The following is a 21841-nucleotide window of genomic DNA, read 5'->3' on the forward strand; positions in this document are numbered from 1 at the left end:
GTCTTTTTTGGGATATTGGTATGTTAACTTAAGAATTTATAGATACTACTAATTAATAATAAAACTAATAATGACAAGATATTGATTTTACTAACTTTTTTTTTTAAATGGGCATATTGGAATATACTATACAGTATCCATCCTTCAAAATTAGTTGATTTAAGTACAACAGTCAACAATTCTAATTAATTATTTTTGCATTTAATTTTAATATTATATGTATTACAAGTTGCAACATATAACCCATGTTAAAATTTTCATATTAAGTGGTTTAGTTTAATATCTTTTACAGCTATAAATATCATAATAAATATAGTTCTATACTAATTTTTATTTAACCTACATTTATATTGAAAATGTTTGCCTTGATACTCAATTAATTATAAAACAGTACAGCATTACCAATCATAATTATGAATATAATTAATGCAAATAATAATTGTTAAAATTCAAATATAACAGAAAAAAATAAATACAAGAACTATATTATATGTAAAAAAAAATAACATAACTTGTTTGCTAACTCCTGAAAAATAAAATGTTATACATTTGTGAAATACCTCTTTTAAGTTATATAACCAGGTTAAACCTAAAAAGATAAATAAGCAAAAGATACATTTATATAGAAACAATTAAATAATATTAATTACAAGTACTTGGTAATATCTTGTAAATAGTAATTCCAAAAAAATAATTTTACAATCAAATCAACATTTTCTCAACAGTTAAACTTAAATTTATAGCTTTAAATACTTCCTATATCTTTATAATGTAACTCACGGTAAAAAATAAACAAAGTTTCAAGTTAGAAAAAAATTATATATATATACTTGAAAGAATATTAAACATAGTAATACTACTAGATACTCATGTTTGGACAATTTTTTTGCATTTTTTTTAGTTCTCTTCTTCCAATAATGCAGATAACATAAATTGCTTATAAAGTTTGTCAATAATCATTTCTGAAGTTTCACAAGGCGTTACTGTATAATTTTTAGAGTTACATTGTTCTTCATCCTTTATAAGACAATTATCTTTCTCTTTTGACATAAACTGCTCAAACTTGATTTTAACAGCCATGACATTCAATCTATTTATTTTTAACTGATTACGGGCAAAAGTAACTAAATCTTCATCTAGTATTTTATTGTTGTTTTCAACAGGATTATTATTTTTTGGTTCACATACATCAATAGGGTTTTTATTAGTGCTATCTTCAAGGTTTTTATTAGTGCTATCTACAGGGTTTTTATTAGTGCTATCTACAAAGTTTTTATTAGTGCTATCTATAGGGTTTTTATTAGTGCTATCTACGTCTTCTTCTATTATCCTTAACAGATCACAAACAGACTTATATCCTTTAGCTTTAGCTACTTGTGCCAACTGTCCGGTTGGATCTTTGCCCTGATCACGTCTGCAGATACTACAGTTACAACGTCCACGACATGGTGGACAAGCCCATAACTTTATATAAAAAATAAAAATAAATCAATAAATTTATACTTTAATAATATATTTATAAATATAAATTACCGGATTTAATAAAGCTTCAGCTACATCTTCACCATACCGTCTGCCCAAACAAAAACCACAAAACATACCCCTCATTCCTTTACAGTTCTCATGTCGACAGTATGATTTTTGATCCATAGTTTTCTGCCTAAAATTTTTTTTTTTTTTTAATGTAAATACTAAAAATCAGAATTTACTCAATCAAATCACACAATGTTCTTTGTCATCAATAAGTAACATATACTTTAGTTTAAATAAAAATATATTATGTTTAACGGCATTAATCACTTTTTTTTTTTTAAATTTATATTTTTGAATTATGTTTGAAAACTACAGTTTATTAGTAGCTAATATTTTTGTTTTAATCTTAGTTTAAATCATAATTAAATGTTTATTTTAAAATTAAATCTAAAAAAACCTTTATTTAGTAAATCAATGTTAAAATTAAAAATTCATCATATTGTCATTTAATATTCAAAGAGTTAAGTAAGATTTAAAATATTGGCAAGAAACCGATAAGTTGATTTAATAGTCAAACAAGTATTAAAGTGGTAAAATAGATCAAAACATTCTGTTAATATTGAATATTTATTATAACAAATTTATTGTTTATAAAAACTTAACATATCACAGAAAATTTAAAAGAAACAATTCAAACTTTAGCCAAACAAATAGAAATTATTATCGCTAATAATAAACCACAGAAAATCAAAAATCTTATAGTTTATTGTAAATAAACATAAAATTATTTCCTATTTGTTTTTAATATAATTTATTCAACATAACATTTGTTATTCTTCTTAATAAATCTTATTTCAATACAATTATTTAATAAAATAGTTTCATAATATGAAATCATTTTCATTTTTCAATAAATTATAAGTTACAACTTATTATTTATAATATAAATATTACCTGCATTGGTGACAAGTGGTCCCTTCTTTAGAATCATATTTTTTTCCAGCCGAGCGGTAAATTATGTTGTCTAACATTTCTTTTGTTACTTGAGATACATCCAATCGAGATACTTTTCTGCTAGATTTTTGTCTTGAACCCTGATCATCAAATATAACACAATTAAAAATATACTTTATGCCAACATTTATTAGTTTTATTTAACTGTAATAATCTTGAATTACTTTAGATTTACTCAAAGAAAACTTTATCTGATAGTTGTATTTTTTTCGATGTTTTTTGTTTTTTCCATAATTATTGTCATTTTTAGAATCATAATAAATTTGTTTTCTGAACAGAAAAAAAAATTATATATAATAAATAACATATGTTAGAAATGAATTTTGTTCATTTTACCTTTAATCGATTAATTAAATAAAATAATAATAGAAATAGAATAACATTTTATTACTAACATTAACTTAATGTTAATGCAAATAATTGCATGTAAAAATCTAAACAAATAACAACTATACCTATAAGTTACGAATTCTAAATATTGTATACAAGTCTTAATTTTTTTAAATATTAGAATAATTGATTTAAAAACTTCTAGCTTATAAATAAAAAAAGATAAAATATTGAACTAACATATTTTTGAATAAATAATTTATTGATTAGTCAACTACCAAATATATAAATCATTTTTAAATGAAAAGGAAACTAAATGATTTTTTCCCACTAGTAAAAAATTATCTATTAATACCAAAAAGTACTTTTTAACATATATACATAATTTTTTATTGTAACCTTTATTAAGTAAACTAAAAAACAATAAATACTAAAATATCAAAAAAGTAAGTAAGTGGGGGTATAGCTTTGCGGTATATATTAAATAAGGTGTCAAGTCGGTAACTGTAATGATGGATGTGTTTAATTTAAATTCAATGATATATTAATGTGTACAAAATGATTCTAAGCAGAGACAGCCTGTTAGCCTATATCACTAACTATATTTAGTTTTTTAATATAGCTATTAAAGTTATCTATTTAACATAAAATATCACAGTTGGTTGATTAAACTTCTCTAAAAACAGCATTTATTATACTAATAGTATTTAATTATTATGATAATTAATAATTTATATTTATATCATATTTTATTATTCTTATTAAATTTTGGATTAATAATACTTTAGGTACTGTAAATACCACAAAACAGTGTAAATGTGTGAATAGGTTTAAAGTATAAATATTATTTATAAAAATCAAAGAATTTTAAATATTTCTTTGAATATAGTAAAATTTACATGATCATTTTCAATACAAGATTTTTACTACTCATATTTTGATAAAAATTAAAATAACCCAATACATTATCATTCATAATGTTCTAACCTTTGATTTTAATAAAAAGAAATTCATTCTAATACCTATTTAACCTAACATAATATAATGGATTCTGCTGAATACAAATTTATTGTTGTATGTATGTAAAACGGAGACAATTTGTGCGGGGATATGGTGTTATTTTAAGTTTACGCGAATAATGTTTTTAAATTATAACAAAATGATTAACATCATTAAAGTACATGATTTCATCAACATTTTAACAATATACACAAAACATAATTATGTTTCTATATTTTTTTTATTTCCAATATGAATTATTTAATAGTTTTTAAATCTTAGAATGTAAAAAATAAAGATTTCATACATTTTTGACGACAAAATGTACACATTTTGTAAATTTTTGTGATTCTTACAAAAACTAAATGTGTATAAATAAAATAATATGCCTGCTTTTTATTTATTATATTTCAAAAATTTGGCTATTAACTGTGGGATATTTATGTTTGTTACTGTAGGTTTTTGGAATATGTTTTTTGTATACAGTACATGGTTTCATTACTTATCCAAGAGCTAAAAATACTGGCTGGAGATGGACCATCAGTGGAAACGCAAAATTGTGGAGGCTTTAAAGCATATTGTATACTTTAAATATTTTTACCACCACCCTTAATAAGTAGCAGTGGCCAAAGGACTTTCAAACATGAAGCAATTGCTTCAAATAATCCTATATCCCGCCGTCACTGTGGACCATAGCACTATTGACAATTATTGTAGACACACATAACTAGAGCGGATTTTTAGGTTTTAACATATTTTTATTGGTTTTATGCAGCTTTATGAGAGTGAAAAACGTGGACGATTTATCCATCAGAGTTCGTAGGAAAAAATTTATTTAGCATATTAAAGCATATTTTGGACTTAAGAGAATATTTAGCCTATTTTTCATATTTTAGAGTATATTCTATTATTTTTCATAAAAAATCATGAATTAATTAATCGATTTCTGATATTTTCCAGCAACAATTTTTTCTAGGAAAAAAAATTATTTTATATAAAAATGATAAAAATTAAAAATCATTCAATTACCTACTTGTTTGTAATCAAATTGGTAATATTGGCCATTCTGTTACTCTTAATCCATGATTGTACTTACTACGGTCCTACAATAACATGATAAGAATGATTTCTAATAATAAATCTATTTTATTTTTACTTTTATATTGTTTATTATTTTAACTTTAATGTCTGACGAATTAGTTAAATTTGTAATATTCATTTTTCTTTTTTAAAATGCCGAAAATTAACAAAAGTTTAAAATATTTATATACCTATGAACTGTTTTGTATTTTTTATAATTAAATATTTTATATGTTACCACCAAAAAGGAATGGTACATAAGTTATTTATTGTTTTTATTGAATTATTTTGGAAAAAAAAACAAATCATATTATCTGCATATTTACAAGTTTAAGGAATATTTAGAGAATATTTTAGGATTTATTTAGACCATATTAGCATTATATTTTAAGCTTTTAAGAACCTAAAAATCCGCTCTTTACACATAAGACTACACCATACCTAGCTATGTATTTTTATAAAGATATAAAAACAATTAATGTGGAATCTTGTATATTTTTCAAGAATTTTGATTTAATGAATAGTTTTTTATGAATATTTATAGAAAAATATTGAAAATTTATTATGATTATAAATAGCTCAGAGTTGAAAATTTTAAAAATTTTAACAAACATTGAAAACGATAATATAAGCATTCTGTCAACATTTCAAGTATCTTTTGAATTACATCAAAACAAAATTAATTTGATCAAAAATTGAACTTACATAAAAATCCCTATTTTTTTTTTCTTGAATATTTTGAAAAATACTAAAAATAATTTTTATCTCTCCTAAATACATATTAGATTACTCAAACCAATTCACAAATTTAAAAACAAAAATAATAATATATAAATCTCTTCTAAAACCTATATGGACTTGTGGACTGCAACTTTAGGGAGCAGCCAATAAATCAAACACCAACAAAATACAAACATTCCAAAATATAACACTCCGTAAAATTACTAATGCCCCCTATTTTGTTTCAAATCATATGCTTCATAACGACCTTCATATAAAAACAATTAACGAAGAAGTCAAAACCTTCTTCAATAGATTTACCCACAAACTTTCAAATCACTACAATCCACTCATAAAAGGTCTCTACATCCCAACCCTTCCAGGGAATCTCCAACTCAGGTTGAAAATAACATGGTGTCGTGATCTTCTTAATTTAAATTAAATTAGCAAAATAAAAAATAAAATAAAAAAAATATAACTATGTTTTTCTATAACAGCTAAAGTGTCACTAATGGGTGGCTCCTTTAATCACGTCTTTCTCGTCTGTTTTATTTTTATTTTATTTTTTTTATGTACACTGCTCACATATGCTTATTGTGCTCAATTTTACAGATTGCATATTACCTAATAGAAATAAAAATAAAATAAAAAAAAAGTTATAAGTTTATAACTTATACACAGATTACAGTGAAAATTATACAGAAATTAAAATTATAATTATGTGCGACTATTAACTTAATAATTAGGGATAAAAATGTCAAACTTAAATAATTCTAGAATAATTATTTTCAGAGTTATAAGTCAAAAAACTGTAAATCGAGTGAATTTTGCAGTATTTTGGTTAAATTGCTATAACTTGGTCAATTTTGAACTTAGGAAGTTAGTTTAACTACCAAAATTCATAAAAAAATTAAGCAAAAATTAATTAATGATTAAAATAAGTGGTTACCATTAAAAAAAAAAAAGTTGTATCATGTATGTGCATGTCTTATTAAGTTAAAAATATTCAAAAGCCATAAATATGTGTATTTTTATGTCATAAAAACCAATCAAAACACAGAATTCAAATCACAGGACTCTACGCAAATTTATTGAGTGTTCTCATTTAGCGTTTACACACTGTATATTATGTTGCCAATTAAAAACACAGAAACATAAAAAATTATAGTAATAAAAAAAAAAAATATATTTTTTTTTTGTAATTCCTGAAATAATGAGTACTTTACATTAAATAAATCATTCTATATAGGATGCCTTGTATTTTATGTGACTAAAGTTTTTATAAATTTATTATTTTTTTTTAATAGGTACCTTTTATCACGTGACGAACGACGAATATCTTCACCTTGAATCTCCTTCATATTAGATGATTTTTCTAATTTAGAAAATATTTTAACTCGCCGGCCTGGTCGATGGGCTGGTTTTCTGCCACTTCGGAATCGCATTTTTTGGTTAAGCTTCTGCGCACATTGCTGAGTATTATTAAATAAATCGCCAACCTATATTAAAATATTTAAATAGAGCTTGGTTCATATGAAATAATTTAAACATTATTAATACTATTAGGTAATAAAAAAATAATTAAAATTGAGGAAACAGATTCTCAAATAAAATACTATAACTGAAAATTTTACCAAAATATAAGAATATAAGATATATGATTAAAAGTTGCCAACGAATTTAGTTCATCCATAAAGGTACAAATTGTTCACATACAAGGACAAAAAGATGGAAAGTAGATAATTGTTCTGCTATACAGTGGGTAATGAGTGTAAGTCATCTTATTAAGATTAAAATTTTAATTGGTACTACATTTAATTTTAAAAATGTAAGTTAAAAATAATTTAAAATATTATATTAATAGTAAACATACCTAGATGATGAAAAAAAAACATGCAGAAAACCATAGACAATGTAACTATAAAGACTTTAAACTCAATTTATTTATTTTTTTGGTATGAAATCATTAATAACTAGGTACAAAAATGTATTATGTATTATTTTATTATGAAAGTATGAAACAGATCGTGGATATGACCATAGATAATCAAAAACAATTAATCAAGTACTAAAATAATAAATAATTTATAATTTTTATTCTTTGTTGACCAAGTAGAAAGCTTTTTTTATAGTTCTTAGAGAATGGAATATAGGCAGTAAAAGCACAAAATAAATTTAAATTTAGTAAAGTTATCCTTTCCTATTGTTTGAATTTTTCAATCACAAGTATTTTTTTTTTTTTTTAATTATCAATTAAAGTTTTTCTGTAATTTATATAGTACCTACATTAGATACATCCCTCATTAAATAAAAAGCACAATGAAAAAAGTAACTATAAGAATAAGCAATAGAAACACATAAGTCTAAGTAAAAGAACTAAACAAATTAAAAATTACTTAGACTACCTAGATTGCTTGTTATATTTATTTAGTACTAACAAATTATTTTACTTTCACTAATTAGAATAAATATGCATGATTCTTCTTCAGAAGAATAATGTATAACATGTGCTATTAAGTTGAAACTCATTTCATAATACTTTTCATTAATTCTAACATATCAAAAATATTTAAATTACTTTAAATAAACTACATAATTGAATTAATTTAAGTAAAAATTTTTCAAACTAAACATACCTAATTCATACATTAGAAAACCCCAAGAAAATAAGTCACGAGATAAATCATGAAATTTTTACAATTCTAACTAAATAATGTCAAACCAATGAAAAATAAATAAAATGAAAATTTGTCATCAGCCATACATTAGTTGTCTTAAATTCATAATAAATAAGTATATATGTAAATTAAAATCATTATGTTAATCCTAACAATTTTTTAAACAAAATATGAGTATAGTTCTTAGTTTAGATTAATTACCTAATTGTGGTTTAACATTATACCAACAATAGAACCGACAATAATACATAAGACACTTAGACACTATAATGTAGTTTAGTACTTTAATCAACTGTAGGTATAAAATGTTAGTATGTTACGGTAGAACTATTACGACAAAGATAAGTACATCTATCTACAAAATAATAACCAAATACTCACCTCGTCCTGCAGTTTATTCATGTTTTCTTGCCGCAAAAGTTCGTATTCCGACAGACTGGCAGAAGTGGATGCCCCCTCGTTGATCACCCAAGACATCTTGTGACAGAGGCTTGAACTACTGATGTCAAAGCTAGTAACGATAAATACTAAATAGCAAAAAATGCAAGTCGGAAATCTGAAAGATGTAGCAAAACAGCACACGAGGACGAAACGCGGGAAAACGGAACAACGGCGATGAATGAAAATTTGCGACAACGAAAAACGACTAACGAGTAACGAGCAATGACGCTGTTGCCTGTTACACTATTAGTGTAGGGCGGCGGGTGACGGGCGACGGATAATGAAGTGCTGCGACCTATAACAAGTTTGTTGTAGTTATTTGGTATAGGCCTGGCGGCACGTCTATAATTATCTTAAGAGTAAAGTAAATAATAAACCGGAAAAAACTCCGTCAAAACGCGACAACGCGTTATTAATGTCACGTTATTTGATATTTTGTAATTTTGTACAACGTAGCGTTCTAGCTGGGTATAGCCATGTTTGACGGGCTATACGATCTGTAATAAATCGAACACAACGCGACAATTTGTAACGCCCGCCGCGCGATGTTAATACCGCTTTCATACGCGTGAATAAACTCGTTCTATTACTTCTATTTGATAAAGTCTTACTAGTAATAGCTAATAGTTCCGAGTACTACTAGAGTGCCGTCACTCGCCGAAGTCCTGAGAAAACTCCGCAGAAACAGAAATCCATAAGACTGAATAATAATAAATCATCTATATAATAATATGATTGTATAATATTTAATACAAATAAATTTTGTATAATATTATATTATGATGATTTCTTAGAGGCGTATAAACGGCAACAGTGCAAAACTAATAATTTCAGTTGTCTCATTGGAAATAATAACTCGTTTAATTTCCGGAATTCAAAACGCAATAACATATTATTAGCTATCGATTGTTGAACGATTATTGTTTATTTTAAACACTATATTAGGAAAGACAACGAATCGTCGAATTGTTGTCGGTGTTGTTGTTAGCCAGCATTGTTATTTTTAGATTTTCATATTACTTTATTACCCAGTGACCAAAGACAAAAAAAATTAAAACAAAATTAAAACATTTTTTTCCCGAGATTATAAATTTATAAGAGATTAGTAAAAATAAACTAGTTAAATAATTAATGTACATTATTATTTTTTTCTTTTCGTATGCGTTTTGGGAAATCGGGATTACTATAAGCGAAGGTCCGAACAGCTGCCTTGTTGACTGCCGCAGTAATTTAATAGAGTTCTTCTCATATGCCAAGAGTACCGAAATAGGTACTCGGTACTCACTAGTTTCGTCATATGCGCCGTTGTATTTTTGGACAGATAATAACACAGATCTTGGGTATATTTTTTTTTATTTATCATTATACAGATTAATTCGATTTTTACTCCTCTGTCCATTCCAATACATAAATTGAGCATTAATAGTGGTTCTCAGTAACGTAATTACGTAAGCGATGAACACCAAAATTGACCGTCAAAGCTTTGTAGTAAACCCACATTTTCACACAAAAACGAGGTCCTTAAGTTCAACTACACAACATCACGCCACCTAATCTGGTTACTAATGCTGCCACCTCATAGGCTAACACCAAGTTAGCAAAGTAACAAAATCCGTATTGATGTCAATTATCCTCTCCTTAATCATTGTATGTCTCATATAAATAGGAGCCCCTGTTACAGGGAGTTTCAGAGATTGTTAAGTAGTCATCCCAATTCATAAGTACTTGTATGGGTCACGGATTTCGTTACAGCCGCATCGCCGCCTAGGTATACGAGTACCTCCCAGTGATAGTTAATTACATACTCTCCGGTAGATTACTCATTAAATCTATCGACAAACTTCGTTATAATTTACGTGTTAATTTAATGAAAGTTATTTTATAATTTACATTCGAGCATTAACTTTATTTATAAATCTCTACCTTCAACGTAAGACGTAACAGTAACGTCACGTCACGTACCTTCGTCGTTAAAGAAGTATTGTAGCGACCGAGTAGTGAGAGCACATATCGGTTACTACAGCTTGATACTTGAAAGTCAAATAGTGTGAGGACTGTGAACTAACATTGGTAATCGAAACGTGTAGAACAAAATTTACAAATATGATAAAAATATTGAAGCCTAGATACAAATCATGCGAATACCAGAGTACCTATTGTGGGAAATAGGACGTTTCGGCGCGTAATAAATTCGGCTATATAGCAATGAACTTTATGAACTTATATCTATAATATACTATATACAGATTTGTCTCACACTCTCACTGTGCAGATAGTGGTATAGAAATATTATCTACATTATTATAAATTATTATTATTATTATTATTATTACTATTATTATTATTACTATTATTATTATTATTATTTACACGATAAGATAGTTAAAAATAGTTACGATAGTCGATAATTAATGGTTAATCTGGCTGTAGACCAGTCAGATAATTTTATAAATTTAAGTTACTCGACCATAGCCAAAAGGTGAAGTACGAATTTCCGTGTATAATAAAGTAGTTTGTGCCTTAATTTTTGAGTATGCAGTAACACAAGCTTGTATTATAAAATATCAATTAAAATTATTTAAATGGAACAACTTTATTTTTAATTGATTCTGGTAAAGCTTATTTCCTGAAAATATTGATGATAAAATTATTGTTTTCGATTCACTATTTAATATTATAAAGTTCTCCGAAGTTAAGTAAATTTAATTTTCAAGACCTAGGTTAAATAGTTTTGTTTTCTATTACATAACTAAATTTTGATGTAATCTCATATCTTTACACATAAACAAAAATCTTATTTATTTCTACAAAATACCTATATAGTGGGGAAAATATTTGTAATTTACCTACTAACCTATGACGTATTGTAATTTTATCATAGGTACAATCTATTATAAAATAAATGTTATTATTGTATAATCATATAATTGATTAGGCGCCTACTTTAAATGAAGATACATGTCTTTCCATAAATCTAACATTGACATAATATGTCTAGGAGTCACGAGTGAACATCATAAGTCTAGCGTGACCGTAAAATTATTAATTAAGGATATTGTGGGTTTTGACGTTTTTATTTTATTTTAATTAATTCATTCATTCTATATATTTGTTTTTTTTCTACACATAGAGATCATTTAACTTCGAGTTTTTAGTGTTTTCATTATACGTAGAGTTAGCTTGATTTACTTTGAAACTATATGTCCATATTATAAATTTTCTTATAAGAAGTCAATCCACAATCTGCGTATATTTTCTTTATCTTAAGCATCATGTTGGTATTAGGGAGAGCTCTCTTAAATTAATGAAAAATAAAAAGGCCATGATTTATAAAAAATGTACAGGTAAATTATGTTCTAAGTTTTTTCATTTAAAATTTTAAAACTTGAAAATTAATTATGATATAAGTAATATATTTTATTTTTTATTTTTTTATTTATAAAGCTTTCCTGACATCTGGTCATCTAAACTTAAAGCAGTAAGTAATATAACAACATAACGTATTATTTAGGAAATTACGTTTTTGTCAAATATTTTTATTATCTTATTTTACATCTTGCTTTCGGAGAAAAAAACAACTGTTAGGAATTTAAGAAAACGGTTAATTGTATTGTTGTAATAACATCTATGATTATGATAAAAATGATAATATGACTATAAAATAATCATAGTCCATTGAACATTATTCTATGATATTATTATTTATTTACCCAAATAAGTCTCATGGTTTGACTGCAAGCAGTAAAGACTGGCGACGAGTCTATATTTGCGATAAAGTACAATGTATAAATAGAAATACGATTTCAAACTATAAATATGAAATGTGCGATAATAATACCTTTTGTATCGTTATAATATACGATTATTTGTCTACATGTCCGTTCCTAGTATTCCTATTTCCTATCGGCTACCGTACTTGGTATTATTTTATATTTGTAGTATGCTGTATGCCCGTTCCTACCGTGTAGTTATTAGTCATTACTCATTAATAAATTAACTATTTATCTGTATAACATGATAATATTGAGCATTAAGCCAATTTATTTAAGCATTTTAATTAACAAATAAATGTATAGTCCGATAGGTAATAATCGTAAAATAATGAATATAAAAAAACTTAGTGGTGCCAAAAATATAAAAAGGAAAATAGAACTTGAAAAAAAATATTCAAAAATAACTGAAAAATGTCATTTTTTCAAACAAATTTATCATAAATTAATGCGTCTGATGGGAACGTATGTGAAATTTGGTTGAAAATTATGAATCATAATTATTTTTTGTTACCTACCTTTAAAATACAAGCTCTAGGTTGCTTGAAAATATAATGAAACAGTCTTTAAAAAATAAATAAATAATTTATATTATATGCAATGCAAGGTCGAAGGTCGGTATGTTTTCTATGAGTGAAAATACAGAGTCAAATCCGTTATTAGTGATAAAAGTTTTGACTTTATTATTGACTATACACACCCATCGATGTCCACCCAAAAATGTCTATAGCATGAGCATTAAAACCAAATAAATCTTTGAAATTTTGAATAATGTGATTTAATGGATGGCGGTGACTAGTCTTTAGTAGGACAATGAGCAGACCTCGCTCGGCAGCTGTAAGTCTCAACGTCTGTACTCTGTACGTTGCAATCAGACACCGCGATAATGATCACAAATATTCTATCATGGTCTTGGACACCGTACTTTTAGGCCCATTTCACATGGACGCATTTCATACTTTGCGTTCTGAACTTCTGATTCTGAATAACATAATTTAAATGAACGCCTATGATGCGCAACACGTTTTTTGATGTGCGAACGAAACACGTCCTTGCGCGCGCGCGTACTAGCTATTGGATTTATAAAAGAAAAATTAATGGTAGGTTTTATACAAAGCTTAAGAGGACGCTACTTAGGCATTTGTTGTCTCTGTCTAACAAGTGCGTAACATAACAAATTTACATTCAGTAGATTAGGTCTAGTTTCGTTTGTTTAAAAATTAGAGCAAATTGACCAATAATGAAACTTGATGGTAAGAAGATTATCTGTGTTTGTATGTGGGTGTTTTACGATAGTTAAATTTTTTAGTGAGTTTTGTGCATAGGTTAAGTTATATAGCTAATTAAAAATGCTCATAACTCATTTAAAAAAACAAATACAAAAAATGTTCTTACCATTAGGTTTCATTATAGGTCGATTTACTCTTATTTTTAAACCAACGAAACTAAATAATCTAATCTGCTAAACGTAAATTGTCCATGTTACGCACTTGTAAGACAGAGACAATAACAAATGTCCGTTTAGCGTCCTCATATACGCTCACTAATCAATTTTTTTCAAATTATATTTTTAAACTACATTAATTTCCGTTTTGGACAGAGTTACGCTACCCGAATTTATTGTTCATCAAATATAATAAATAACATACGATGTGTGTGGTACGCGTTTAAGTGAATATGAACGAAAATCGCGTTTTGATACGCGCGGTTCAATACTATGCGTCTGTGTGAAATGGTTTCATTGCTTAAATTCATATGCGCAGACAGAGCTTACTCTGGTCCGTTTTATATGAACGCGTATCGTACGTGACGTAAATTGTACACTCGTGTTTTTAGTTTATATTAAATAAGTTCAATGTAAACTAGGCTCTTACACACTAGGCGAATAATTCGCGCGCGGATGCAATTTTAAATCGCCACAGATGTTCGCCTTAAAATTAAGCATGTGCGATGTGCGATTGATTGCGGACGATGACGGATCATAGATAGTGTGAATAGTCTAATTTAATATAAGCTGTTTAATTTTAAGCGAGTGTTCACGGCGATTTGAAATCGTGTCCGCACGCGAACTATTTGTCTAATGTGTAAAAGCCTACGACTCACGCCGATGTGAAATGAGTCCTAAGGGGAGGGGGCTAGGAGGCACTTTTATATGATTTTACATATCTACTAATAAAATTATATAATTATTCAATAAAAATAAGTTGCCCTTACGATTAATATACGAAGATTTTGAATATACAGTGGAATTCATTTCAGAGCTATAAAGTTTTAAAGAACATATTTACAACTGTAGGATGTAAATTTGAAAAAATAAGCTTCTTTGACATGTTGAAGACGCGTATCTTAATATATCAGTTACTTATCTAGTATACCTTACAATGCCGATTAATTTTTTCTGCTTCCTGTGAACGAAGTTTTAGAAAACTAAAATTAATAAAATCATATTTACGATCTAATACAGAGCTAGGAGCCTAGGAAGACTTAATAATTTATCTATAATATCTACCTATATGAAATAAAATTGTAAGAAAGATTACTTATGAAGATATTATCATATTATCAAACATTTTGCTGCCAAAAAAAGCTAGAAAAGTTCAAATTTAAAATTCCAAATTTTTAGACATTAAAATGTTAATGCCTAATGATTAAATTAAAATCATCAAGAGATCTTTAAATTATGTTTGTTTTTATGTTTTTATACTTGTAAAATTTTTAAACATGATTTTTTATGTAGGTACATTTTACAACGATAAAATAGTTCCAATATCAATATTTTTAAATTATTTTTGTATTGAAACACTCCCTATCTGCGAATAGGGCCCCTATCTAGGCTTCATCTATAGAGTTAAAGGCGCTGCATTTTTATTTTATCCAGGCATAAAATATCCTAAATCCTGGCAATCTAGCCGGTGGAAGACATAAGCGCCAAAAATAGATAAGAAAAAATAAAATCGTATCGTACAAAAGCGCCAAAATCGTATCGTACGCAAGTGTCAAAATCCTTGGTACCTGTGTGCCACGGTTAATATATGTTAAATTATTATTTAAAATTTATTATTAAAATTACAAAGCGAAACATATTTATTTATGAACTCTCCTCCTAACAATAAATTAAGAGTATCTCACGAAGAAATAATTATACAATGGAAGAAATATCAGGATGGTGAAATAAATCGTTTAGAATATGTGAAAAAGTAGGATTAAAAAATCAACCAATTTATTAAATTTATTATTGACATTTTTTATAAATTCTCAACTGATTTATTAAATTTATATTTATTTGCATGTATATCATAATTTATTATTGACAAATATAAAATTTTAATTTTGGCGCAAATTATTTGTAATTTTTGCATCTTTGGCGCTTGTTTCACATGTTAGGTATACAATATATTATATTGGCGCTTATGTCCTACACATTTTGGCGCAATTGATAGGTCATTTTTGTGCATTTGGCGCTTCTGTCACATAGCCAATCTAGCACTGCTTAAAAACATAGACAACATAGAAAATTTGTGTTTAGTAGTTTCAATTTTGTGTTGTTAGATTTAATACTTGACTGAATTGACTAATCATCAATTTTTAAGTTCAGAATTTTATTTGTGTTTACTTTTTGGTTGCTTACGATATTTTAATTTTTAAACATATGTAATAAGTTATGAGTGTAAAGTTACAACATATGAGGGTACAAGTGTACAACGTCGTCTAAAAAACTTATAAGATTCGTAATTAATACGTAAACATATAACTAGTGAACCACGGAAGAAAAATGAGTATAATCTTAATTCTTATTGTGTTCGAGTGCGAATGTTTTATGCATCGTTATAACTGCAGTTTTATGTAAAATATAAAATTTTAAAGTGAGAATTTATTTTCTAGATAAAAATACAAATAAATCTATTCTATAGTAAAAGTGCTTATCAATAAAAAGCCGTACAAATGTATTTTTAGAATTTAAATAGTCTGTAAATGTTTAGCAATTTTAACAAATTTCATCAAATACTTGTAAAAAATTATTTTAGAATTACTCTGAGCTACATGTATTTTATTTTTTTTAATGATAAACTTTTTATAATATATAAAAATTAAACTGTGTATAAAAAAAAAAAAATACTAATTTAAACATTTGTTGAAAAATTTAGGTATAATATATCCAAGGTTATCACCCACATACTTAAAAACTACTTTCCCATTTCGCCCAATTTTTACGATCACAAAATTTTTAATGTAAGATGTAAACAAAAAGCTGTAAAAAATAATCATATACAACCGAAAAAAATTGTTTACAACGACCACGCAACATCGACATTTTGCTGTATCTGATATTAATAGACTAAGAAAAAATATATATAAATCTCAAAGTGTCCTTTCTTCTAATGAAAAAAATAATTACTACTTTAAGTATTAGAGGAGTAATTTACACAAATAAATAATAAAATGTTTCCCAAAGTGTATATTAAAAAATGCTATAATCGGTGGTGGATTTGAAAGGTGACATGGCGATCGCCCCCTTTCTTGGGCTTTTTTTTTGTTACTCGAAAAAGCGCTATGTGACATAATTGTTACCTATATAAAATTCATAAGTCATAACTAGGGCTGCGTCATTATTTTTTTTCCACAATAACCGAATATTAGTAAAATATTCGATTATATTCGAATAATTTAAAATAATTGCACAGCCCTAAGTATAACTATAATTTCAAACTCAATAAATGATATAAAAAAAGTTATTCTTTTGAATATCTAATCAATTTTTATTATTTGACAAATTTTAATTATCAATACAAATTATTGAATTTAAATAACAATACAATATATTGTTCAAAACAAATTGGTTATAACTATAATTAACACAATGGTTATAGTTTTTAATTATGGATACGATAACCGATAAAATAGAATTATTTAGTCAAATTTATTGAAAAAAAAATTTGAATCTCTAAATATCGATGTGTAAAGGACTATTGAACTAAGAATGTATCCGGTTGTCTAAAGCAACTAGGACTCTCTGAAATTATTAAAAAACGCTTTAAACGTAAAAATTATATAAATGTATAGTATATTAAAACATATTTAAATCCACTACTGGCTATAATATTTTTGAACGAAAAGGGAAAGTAATTTTAAAATATTTGGATGAAAAGTGAAAGGTCATTTTTGGACACATACTAGTTGCGGATAAATTATTCAGGTCAATATTATAACATAACAATTGCGGGCACGAGTTTCATTGACATAATACTAATTGCGTACAGAATTTTTTTTTAATGAAAATCAAGAGAGTAGTCTTTCACCACTTATTCAGGACTTAGGCGAAATTTTTTTTGAAACAGTCTGTATAAATGATCTCGACTGATTTCACTACTTGAATATTGCAACATTTGTTTGCTGATAAATGTCTTCTTTTTAACAGTTTTTTTTTGTTCGTTTTAAATTTCGTACAGCAGTAGGTGTAATTCATTTTTGTATACCTACCATTCTGTACTTTATTTAAAGCTTTGATCATGATGCGGACTTGGTGTAAACTACGTTTTTGTCGTGTGGTCTCCGGGGAAAGTTTTGCAAGTTGCACAATGGGGAAATGATGGTGATAGTTAGGGGTAAGGTACTAAGTGTTTCACTTACCGGTGATTCCTGTTCGGGGAGCCAAATTTGATGCGGAACTGGTGTTCCTTAACAGGAAGGGTGGTAATAAAATGAATAAGACAAGTTCGATCGCGTTAGACGGTGTTTTCCTGTTTATTGAGATGAAACGTCACAGAAAACTTAAGTCACAAAATAATAAACTAAAAAATGTTTAGTATACAAAAGGTTCACCGTACGGAAGTCGAAATAGCACACTTCGCATACGATGCGGTGGTCAGAACTGAAGTCGGTCGTAGGACTGGTCGGCGGTCGCGGTGTCGGCGATCAAGACGTTCCGACGCCATTATCGTGCGTCGGCGTCGTCCGTCGTTGGCACTCGGCTGGCGGTTGGATAGAGAAGTCATTCCGCGGTTTTCCGCGTAAGGCCGTTTAAATTCAAACGGATATTACGCGGGACCGCGTCAATCAATTAGTAGGTATATAATAAGGTGACTGCGATAAAACATTTCATTAAGGTTAGAATGAACACTCACAAGCGTTTGCGATTCGTGAAATAGAAGAAAATTGAGTTTTTCACTATATATTTTTATACAGAAAATAGACGATCAGAAAGACGATAAATATCAAGCAAGCATGAGTAAGGTTGTGGTTAAACTGATCATACATATTTTTAGCAGCTGTCTCAATATCGTTAATATCAAACAGTAATTTCCCAGCGCCTACGATTGTTATATCAAAAATAATAATTGGACATTTGTCTGCAATTAGTTTCTTATATTTGTATCCGCAATTCGTATGTTATTTTCTTAGATTTCGTCTGAAACTCACATGGTTTTTATCACTCTGTCCGCAATTTAGAAACACCGTCATTTTTGGGTAAAATGGGTGCCGCCTAAATATACAACACAAGAGATAATTCTGTTGACAACACCTCTCCCGCCGCCATAAGGCCGCCCACTGGCTGTAGTTATTAGTTGAATATTATTTTTACTTCAACATTCAAGTTACAAAGAAGTTTTTTTAAGAAGTTTAAAAAAATAATACAATTATAATACTTACTTCTATTTTATAGTGCAAGTTTTTTTATACTCATAATATTATTGATATGTTAAATTGCATTACTCATTATTAATTTATTCTATAATTTTAGTTTAAAAGGTTAAAAGTTTAATTCATTAATTATTATTTATACTTATTTATGCGTTCCTAATATGATGGTAATAATATTAGATATTGGCAAGGTTTTTTTTATTTAATGCTGAAATGTTTTTTTTTTTTTTTAGGCATATTTTTTTATGTTGATTTTGAGTATGACGTGTAACGTGGGCAATTTTTTTTATTTTGAATGTCACCCCCAGTAATCCCACCAAATTCTACGCTTCTATGAATATAACCACCCCAAGTCATTTTAATTTTTATTTTATGAGCATAATTAACATTAATATCTTACATGCATATAATAGGTATGTTGTAATAAAATTATAATTACCTACGGTTACGATAAAGAAATCTACGGACGTCGCCAGTAGCGGCACAAGCATTTTTTTCTGCGGTAGGGCCACAAAAATGAGATTTAACAAAAAATTATGAAATATATATAAAAAAATATGTAATTTGAAAAACAATATTTTATAATTTTTAAATATGATGTGATATTATTATGGTATAGAGGTATATAAATCTAAATTACATACAGGCTGAACGGTGAACTACAAAATACTATGATAATACCATTATTTTCTGCTTATAAAAAATGAGAATATTAGTATGTCTAATGTTAGTCCAATGGGTTGGGCTAGACATTTTCTTCCGTACTTAGCGCCGTCACTGAACGTCGGACGGAATGAACAATATCCAAAACTCGAAATACTGAGGTTCATAGATCAATAATCTGTGGTATCGTGAAGCTTACAACAATATACACGTGAATGGCTAAAAAAATAAAAACGTAGTACCTAATCGGAACTCGGCGAGACCTAACTCCGTTCACTTTGTACTAGGAATCTATAAGGAAAACGCGTCGTCCGCCTACTGTCGTATAATATCAAGTGTATCGAATAAAATAACGTCGGTATTTTATTGTATCACCCGCAGGCGCTCTGTATACTTCCCGTCGTCGATACCATCGTATTCCTAGGACCCTGGTACTGCTAACATCTTAATACTTAGCGTACGGTTTCTGTTTTTTTTTTTACGGAACGGACTCGACTGGCCTTGACTTTGGTCTTTGTTTTTGATCAGCCACTTTGTATCAGGAATTCATATGCCAACTGCCGAGTGCCAAGTTAGTGTTCGCCACTCGGCGATTAAAATGCCTATTTTTTTTGTTCGCTCGGCACACTCGTATTTTTGGAGTAGGTACCTATCTCTCTTAACATATTTATTATTTGAATATTAATGAGGATTTAATCGACTTCGTGATGATGTAAACCATATGTTATGATCGCAAACGTCATTTACTTGCTTATATTACCATAATATTTTCGTTAAATTATTATTAATATACTCTATACGTAATATACGTCTATAGGCGTGCGCAGACCTAGCTGGCAGGCAGGGGGCAGCATTTTTATAACGTTATATTATAATATATAATTGATTATTATTTTGGTTATTAGTTTGTTCAATCAATAATCAATATTGGCGATGGAAGTATTTTAATTTCATGTATCATTAATTTAACTAAGAATTTAGAATAATAATTGAAACTTCAAAGTTTATTTATACTATATTTATATATAAATCTTAGCTCATCACTTCTTCAAAGAATCATTCTTAAGTTAATATTTTAAATTATTCTATTACTTCGTCAATGTTAATATTATAGGCCAATTTCTGTTCAATTGACATAGTGACTAATGAGTAGTTCATCAATAGTCGATCTTGATAAATTTTACTAGGACGTAATTTTGTTTTAATTAAGCTTAATTTTGATAATGCCCTTTCATAAGAACAATTAGTCACACCACACTGTCACAGAAATAGTAACAAACATTTTTAGCATTTTAAATATATTATTGAATAGGTACCTATAATTTTCCTTCCACTGCCAAACTCTGTAACCATTTTATCTATGTGTCAACAATTTTTATGTTTCTCTTGGGTACATTACCTATATGTTGAAGTAGACTTATTTCACTTTTAACAATTCATCTCTCAAACCAAAGTCTTTAGTTAAAGTGGTGTTAGTCGTCAATATTTAATTCTAGTACATTTCAGCAATATTAACAGTATAATAACACGAAACTAAACATATAAATACCTATTTTACGTTGTTCGGTCCGTTTGCTAACTACGTGTATGCGTATACAATATACATACGTTATTATGGCGCTCCAATGCTACTTTCTATGGACTATGACGAGCGGATAGACTTTGTCGTTCATTCTTACGCTAAAAATGTATAAACGCTATCTTGTCAAAAACTGTACAATCTTTAATTTTTATGTAAGGTATTTTTACTCTAAAGTTAATAGTATTAAAGATAAAATTTCACCTAAAATCCAAGATGGCGGACACTTGCAGACCTCGGAAGGGTGGTGCACTTTTTTTTTAATTTATCAGGGCCCCAAGACGAAACTTTTTGCCAAGTTTCAAAACTTAAGTATTTTTTTCAAGGCAAAATTTGATTGGGCTATAGCCCTAATATGATTCTTCGATATGTATTTAGACTATAGGATAATGTATTTGATATTTATATAGATTTTTTCTTACTAAGAAATTTAATAAATGCTTATTATTTGAATA

General features: G+C 27.6%; 1 protein-coding gene across 1 annotated transcript; it reads right to left on the reverse strand.

The window, feature by feature from the left end:
• Window positions 1-659: 659 nt before the first annotated feature.
• Window positions 660-9313, reverse strand: LOC112598332 (cell division cycle-associated 7-like protein). The gene is made up of 6 exons (XM_025344747.1): window positions 8676-9313; window positions 6928-7115; window positions 2652-2757; window positions 2428-2567; window positions 1534-1660; window positions 660-1464 (listed from the first exon to the last, which is right to left on the reverse strand). Exons 1-6 carry the CDS (start codon window positions 8769-8771, stop codon window positions 898-900), a joined length of 1224 nt encoding a protein of 407 aa, XP_025200532.1. The 5' UTR covers window positions 8772-9313; the 3' UTR covers window positions 660-897.
• Window positions 9314-21841: the final 12528 nt, after the last annotated feature.

This window comes from Melanaphis sacchari, unplaced genomic scaffold (assembly GCF_002803265.2).
Source record: "Melanaphis sacchari strain LSU unplaced genomic scaffold, SCAv2.0 Contig47_pilon_pilon, whole genome shotgun sequence".
In the NCBI taxonomy this organism is placed as follows: domain Eukaryota; kingdom Metazoa; phylum Arthropoda; class Insecta; order Hemiptera; family Aphididae; genus Melanaphis; species Melanaphis sacchari.